Source organism: Protomyctophum parallelum, assembly GCF_964188405.1.
Source record: "Protomyctophum parallelum genome assembly, chromosome: 6".
NCBI classification, from domain to species: domain Eukaryota; kingdom Metazoa; phylum Chordata; class Actinopteri; order Myctophiformes; family Myctophidae; genus Protomyctophum; species Protomyctophum parallelum.
The window spans coordinates 50,756,270-50,763,658 of NC_139701.1; the positions used below are offsets into that span (position 1 = coordinate 50,756,270).

Below are 7,389 nucleotides of genomic sequence, written 5' to 3' on the forward strand. Positions count from 1 at the left end.
CTCTGTTCACCCCCAGTAGCCTAATCAAATTATAGCCCATACAGGCCAATACATTGCAATCGGATTTAGCAATAAGGCAATAGGCTATACGCACTGGGTGTTCACAATGTGCGCACCGAAAATAGCCGATCTACAAGCGATAACTTATTAGACTGTCTGTCTGGCCTATACGTAGCCTGTGTTAAACTGTCTGTCATTAACTGTTAATGAAACGGACACTGCATGCCAAGGCGCAGTGCACCCGCCGTCTTTTCTGCGTTGATAGACGCCCAATTGTTTCCATTGGGGAGGGGTCCTTATGGATAATGATAATAGCTGTATAGGCTATAGGCCTACAGTACAAATACGCAACCCAACACGACCACATGCAGCACTCAGGGAAGACCGCGCGTGCATCGTGCGCCTTGGCAGAGGGCAGTACGATCCGTTCCATTTTATATAGACAATATATAGCCTGTATGTATAGCCTTCTATGGCACATTAATTTACCGACGGGAATCAATAAAGGAACAGACAAGACAAGACAAGACAAGACAAGGCAGACAGACAGACAGGCAGGCAGGCAGGCAGACAGACAGACAGACAGTCTTATGCATGCTTGTGAGATTGCAGATCGGCTATTTTTCGGTGCGCACATTCTGAACACATTCACAGTGCATAGCCTAAATCAAATCCGAATGCAATGTCAGGCGGCCTATGAGCTATTGATTAGCTGCTTTAATGCGCTCTGAAAAAGCAGCTTTGAACGGTTCTGATATCTCCGCGCAAGACATGTACATGACATTAGGCCTACAAGACATTTAATGCGCTCTGAAAAAGCTGTTTTGACAGTGGCCGGAATATCGGGAGGTCGAACCAACGGGACGTCCCTTTAGTGCGAACTGCCAGACGGGTCGAACTAACGGGAGGTCGGGCTATGGGGAATGGTAGGGGATCTCTTTAGTCCGACCGGTAGGACCAACGGTAGGTCGGGCCAACGGGAGGTCGGACCAATGCCATGTTACCCCAATTTCAGGGTAACATCGCCATGCTGGAATGACCCAAAAATAAAATTGCCTGCGGATTAATGTGATTTGAGTCTATTAGCCAGACTCGGCCGAGATTTGGGGTATTGTAATTCAGCGTTTACATGACATCACGGTGTCAGATCACGTTCAAGACATTTAGCAACCGTTTTGTAACTTCTGTAGCTATAGGGGATGCCCACACTTTTTTGACTTGAGAGCTACTTTCATAATGACCAGCTCAACAAGATCTACTCACCAAAAAAAGTATTATCCCATTGCTGAAAACAGCAGCACTGCCATTACATACTATGAGACAAAACACACTTGGAATGGGAAATAGAGAGAGGGAAATGTTACTGATTTAATGAACCGAATACCCCATTAGTTATGTAAATGTGGCCCACATGACAGCACTCTATTGATAGTAAACTCATCTGTTCAATACACAGCAACACCCCCTGTTGTTGTGTATTGAATAGAATGAATAGAGTAAAGGACACAACTCAGGTTTCCCAAATCCAATTTTATTTTCCAACTCTTTTGAACTGTTAGTGTCATCTTTGATTGGTTGGTTTCTTGAAATCACGTTGTAAACCTTCAAAAACAGAACAAAAAAAGCCAGATAATCTTCTCTTTAAACAACTTATTTCTAATCAAATGTTTTTCCTTTCAACAATTCTTGTTTTTAAGCAATAAAGTGTCTTTTAAACAATGACATGCATTTTAAGCAATTCAATGTAAATTTAAATATTTTAAACACCAATGTATTAAAGTCTATTTGTAGACAAATTATGAAAGTCAACATTTTCAACACTTCAAATTAACCATTTAAACCCTTTAAATTGAATAGATAAATAGCTGATCCTTGAGCTTGTAGATCAGCTCTTTTTCAACTAGGCATTTTAAACCTTTAACATGAACCATGTGAACCATGAATTGTCCACATTTTTTGAGTGTTGCAACCACTTCCTTACGGAGCTATGTGTGTGTGTGGGTGGCTGGCTGGGTGGGTAGCTGGCTGGCTGGGTATGAGCACGAAAACATGGTTGTTTTTCACCACCTGTGTGCAACCTAACACACAAACACACGCACATATTATCTGTATATATGATGCTTTCGGGTGTGCCAGTAGCCTACAGTGCAGTTACAGTACAGTAAAGTACAGGGACTGCTGCACGGTAACTCTGTCATTTCTCAACCATTTCGGACCCCCACACGGAGTTGCACCACTCACTTCACACCGGTGTGATTTTAGTAGTCTTTTAAATTCTTAAATCATTTTAATATTTCTAACTTTGTCTTATTCTTATACTTTAATATATTTGAGTGTTCCCCATTCTACAAACATAATCTCACACTGCTCCAATACACAAACTATATTGTGCGTTTATTTTTGTTTATTTTCTTTTATTTCAATGTTTAATTACAGTTTAGGCATTTAGCATACACTCAATCCAGACCAGATCCATGGATAAACCTAACATAGTTGAATACAAGAATGAATCAATCAACTTTAAGTCTGTAATTGTACAGTACTAAGACTAAGACTAAGACTTCACAACAAAAATCTAATCCGATAATATAGGCCTATTTACTATAGTTTCGCTGTCTCTGCTGCCTAAATTAAATGCAGTCTAGCATTTCGCCAGCAGATGTCACTGTCACTGAAGCTTTAACCATTTTTGAAGCAATTGGTTCAAGTGGTTGAGTGCTTCATAAAAGCTTATTTTGCCCATCACTGGAGTGAATCAATAAGAGTTTGTTTTTAACCCATTCTGACCGGGCACCCATTTTGGTGTTGGCATCATGTTATGCTTTAGCTATTGAAAAATAGCAGATCTACAAGCTCATATCGCGCCACCGAGTGGCGCGATACGAGCTTGTAGGTCTGCTATTTTTTGAAAAATCGAAGAACTACTGACATTTTTTAGAATCTGATCTCAGGTCAGAATGGGTTAATCAGACCAGTGTGTGTCCCAGTGGAAACCTCGTGTGAATCTGATCTCAGGTCAGAATGGGTTCATCTAAATTTCCCATCCACTCAGCCAAGCAAAGCAGTCTTCTCCCATTGCGTGCATGGGGTTTGTTGTCTGTTGGTTGGTGCAAGTATGATCGTTATAGGCTACGCCTATTCATCCCGTGTGCAAAAACTAAGCCTGGTTAAGATAATTACTTCTTGAAAATACCTTCGTATAAGATCAAATCGCAATGTCTGAAAACATGACGGTCAAGTCCTTGTCGACCCTACAGACGCCCTGCATGCAGGCTTCACAGTGGGCAGGCTCGTGGGGTCCTTGAACTTGGGAGTTGCGAAAGGGCCTGTTGGTCTCGCCCACGTGTTCACGGTAGCACTTTTGCCGGATCTTCTCCATCAGCTTCTCGAGGAGGGAGTCGATGTTGTCCGGGGGGAACCTGGGGGTCTCCATGGGGGCTGCGGTGCACCGCTTGCAATTCTGACGAAAGCGCTTCACCTTGACGGTTCCCTTCCCCGCCGCCAGGCGAAAGTGGAAGAGCACCATCACCCGGTTGGACGTCCAGTATCTCTTGCACTTGGAACATGTGAAGCTGAAACATAGACAGGTGTTATTATTATTATTATTACAGTAAAACCGTGTTCAATTCACACTGAACGTGCCTTTATGCATCCCCTTTAACTTAAAGGACCACTTCACCACTTTTCAACCTATCTTCATATAATAGGTCCTCACTAATAATCATGATAAAATGGCACGATTTTGTTCTACTCAGTCTGTGTCTCATAGGGGGGCTGTGGGCCGTTTAGAAACCGTCTTCCAGTGACATCATCATTAAACATTAAACATTTTTAAACAAGATTTATTTACAAAAATGTTTAGATTTTCATTATCGTGAGAACGATGGCTTCCATTTTTGCATTGCAACTTTTCAGGACTAGAAAGCCTGCAGTTTTTATTAGCTTGTATTCCCCATCGATGATGTCACTGGAAGACGGTTTCTGAACTGCCCACGGCCCTCCTGAGACACAGACTGAGTAGAAAAGCCCAACAGCCTGGAATAAACTTCCATTCGAGCTCAGACACGCACCCTCTGTAGACATTTTTAAATCTCAACTCAAGACTCACCTCTTCACTCTCGCTTTTAGTTGAGTTTTACTATGCACGTTCCTACCCTGCCCTGACTGATTTGCTGCATGTGGTGTTTTTATTTGTTTTTATTTATTTTATGTTCTTTATATTCTTTGCCATTGTTCTATCATTTTAACTACTTGTGTTTTATTGTATTATATTTTTATTTTTGTGTCCTGCCCTGTGAAGCACTTTGAGCTGCATTTATGTATGAAAGGTGCTATACAAATAAAGTTTATGTAGCCCGGGTGGAAAACAAGGGGTTAAACTGAATCCTTTAAGTTATCCTTTAAATTAAGCAAAGACTTGGTTTTATGTTGTGTGAATGTGTGTGAATGTGTGGGTGTTCAAGATTGGACAAAAAAAGGTTTTAGTGAGTACCACCGACGGTAATTGGCTGTGGGTTTTGGGGAAGGAGGAGGCGATAGAGAGGGAGGAAGGAGGGAGTGGGGAAGAAAAAGGAAGGAGGAGGAACGAGGAGAGACGGTTTTGGAGAGAGAAAGATTTAAGAACTGTACAACATTTAAATAGTTTGTTATTGACGTTTTCTGAACAAACACCAGTACATGCTTACTGTTGGACATCATGTGCGTGTAGTGGAAGAGACGTTTACGGTGCGCAAACGTTGTGGACGAGAGAGTTCAGCGTTTGTTATTACGAGCGTGGAGTCTACTGGACGGAGAACACCAGTCGCGATTGTCGAGACGTCGGCTTGGAGAAGACTGTTCCGTACCGGGAGCCCGGCTTGTGTTGCCGTTTGAAACGTTTGTCATTGCCAGTACTGAGTCTACAACAAACTGTGAGTTGAACTGTGTCTGTTTGGAGCTGCTGCGGGGACCGGAATCATCGCATCGCGGGAGTGACGACGCACAGGCCTGCAACGTAGTGTGTGTGTGTGTGTGTGTGTGTGTGTGTGTGTGTGTGCGTGCGTGTGTGTGTGGGCCCACAGTCTGTGTTACATGTAACGTCCCATTCAATCTAAGGTTCAGTGTTATGCTTTAAGTTCATGGTTTAAAGTAGCCCTCCAAGCAGAACCCAAATGCTACTGAAGTTTCTGACATTTTGACGACCCAGATAGCATTGGGTCCTGTTGCACTACTACCATGCCACCTGGTACACAGCCATTCTTAAACATAAACCTCTCCGCGCTCGGTGACGACATATTTCAGTGTGAGGCTTTCTGAATATGTAAAGTATAAGTACCCATACATCCCGCTGCGAATATCTCCTGTGGCGCGGAAGCCGTTAGTATTTTTAATATATGTTTGCCCGATTTGGAAGCTTGGATTCTTCTCTTCCTTCCTTGTTTATTGACACCTCATTGTACCGCCTATCTGGCTAGCTAGTGGCGCTATAGCTATGACAGAGCAGATCAGAATTCAGAGGCAGGGACAAGCCAACCGCACACCGGGAGGCGGTACAATAAACGGTAAACAAACAAGAAGAAATAAAGCGACCAAATCGGTCAAACAAAGATTAAAAATACTTAACGGCTTCCGCGCCACAGGAGATATTCGCAGCGGGATGTATAGGTACTTAAAGTTACCGAATTCAGAATAACAAAGTCAAAAAAATGCCGTCACATGGCGCAGCTTCTATTTTAGAGAGAATGATTACTTCCGCGTTCTGGAATTTCCATACGAAAATATAGTTCTGACCAGGGACCCAACATAAAACTCATCCAAATTTCAGAAAAGCTTTATGTAGGGTCCCGAGAGGGGCTAGGTTTAAAGGTAACTTTACAACTACATTTGGGTTTCATAGCCAGGGAGAGAGATAGGGAACAGTTTAGGTTTTTGAAAACAATTGAAAGGAAATGGGTTACATAGTATTTCATTTGTGTTATCAAAGAGTTCACATAAGTATACCAGCTATAATTGATAGTTGTTGTAATATTTTTGAGTATTGTGCATTTTCTTGTCTAGTATTTCATAAGATCTGTCTTTTCTTTTCTTTAGTTATTTTTTTAATGATTTTTGTTACTTAGGGTTAGGGTTTCACACACTTTCACATTTAAAAGAAGGGATTCTTTATATTGTTTAAAAACTAAAAAAGACAAAAAACAAGTAAAGTGCTTTTTCCCTTTTGGTTTAAAACGTTGTCTGGGTCCATTATTACGAACTCAAACACACCCCAGTTAGCCAGGCTGTTGGGGTGCTACATTTATTATTATTATTATTATTATTATTATTATTACTATACCTTGCCATTGCATGTCTGATGTACTGTTTCCAGCCAGGTCCCGGACTATCAGCCACAATGGATTGACTAAACGTCAAATGCCAAGAATCAGCTCGATTCAATTCCTCAATTTTGTCATTAAAAATACTTGTCCACTCCTCCAGTGCCATCGTTGTGGTGTCTGACAGAGACCTTCAGCCGGTGAATGCAGAGTACAAGTGACTTGTTTACACAGCTGAAGCCTTTTATAGCACCCTGCTTCTGTTTTGGAAGAAACGAAACTTAGGTTAAGACAGTGTTGCCAGGTTTAAGAGAAACAAACAGAGAGGTCTATGACTTCAAAATCTTCAACCATTTATTATAAGCAATTTGAAATAGACAATCTACAAGCTCACAACCCGTCATGACAAAAACTCTTGAGGGAGTAAAAACTTTTTACAGCCTTTAACTACACACATCTTGTATGTGGATTGCTGCCACAAATACTTTCAAATGGGGGTCCGCAGACAAATACATAGGGGGGTCCTTGACACGAAAATGGTTGAGAACCACCGGTTTAACCCATTCTGAGATCCGATTCATACAAGGTTTCCACTGGACACACACTGGTCTGATTAACCCATTCTGACCTGAGATCAGATTCTAAAAATGTTAGTCATTCTTCGATTTCTCAAAAATAGCAGACCTACAAGCTCGTAGAGCGCCACTCGGTGGCGCGCTATGAGCTTGTAGATCTGCTATTTTTCAATAGCTAAAGCATATAACATGATGCTAACACAAAATGGGTTCCCGTTCAGAATGGGTTAAACAACTTTAGGAAGCAAGCCTATATAAGCAACAACCAAAAATATAAACAAACAAACAAAAACAAGAAAATCAAACTCGCAAGTTAACTACCAATATTTACAAGCGTATTACTGTTTAAAGGACAACTTTAGTTTTTTTCAACCAAGGTTCATGTTTTAGGTTGTTATTAGAGAAACTAAAAGGTGAGTGTAAATTTTCTTTCATTTGCTGCTTTCTTTCGTTTTGGGGATTTTAGCAGTTTTTGACAGGGGGGCGGGGGCATTCGAGCATGGGGCTAAATATGTATTTTT

At 41.4% G+C, this 7,389-nt stretch overlaps 1 protein-coding gene across 1 annotated transcript; it reads right to left on the reverse strand.

Moving 5' to 3' along the window:
• Nucleotides 1-3,149: 3,149 nt before the first annotated feature.
• LOC310860665 (receptor-transporting protein 2-like) lies at nucleotides 3,150-6,477 on the reverse strand. The gene is made up of 2 exons (XM_083767740.1): nucleotides 6,314-6,477; nucleotides 3,150-3,572 (listed from the first exon to the last, which is right to left on the reverse strand). Exons 1-2 carry the CDS (start codon nucleotides 6,460-6,462, stop codon nucleotides 3,206-3,208), a joined length of 516 nt encoding a protein of 171 aa, XP_083623866.1. The 5' UTR covers nucleotides 6,463-6,477; the 3' UTR covers nucleotides 3,150-3,205.
• Nucleotides 6,478-7,389: the final 912 nt, after the last annotated feature.

Coding starts and splice junctions, on each gene's coding strand:
- LOC310860665 (XM_083767740.1), bottom strand. CDS start 6,462: ATGGCACTGGAGGAGTGGACAAGTATTTTTAATGACAAAATTGAGGAA. Junction 3,573..6,313: donor ATCAGACATGCAATGGCAAG/GTATAGTAATAA, acceptor TCTATGTTTCAG/CTTCACATGTTCCAAGTGCA.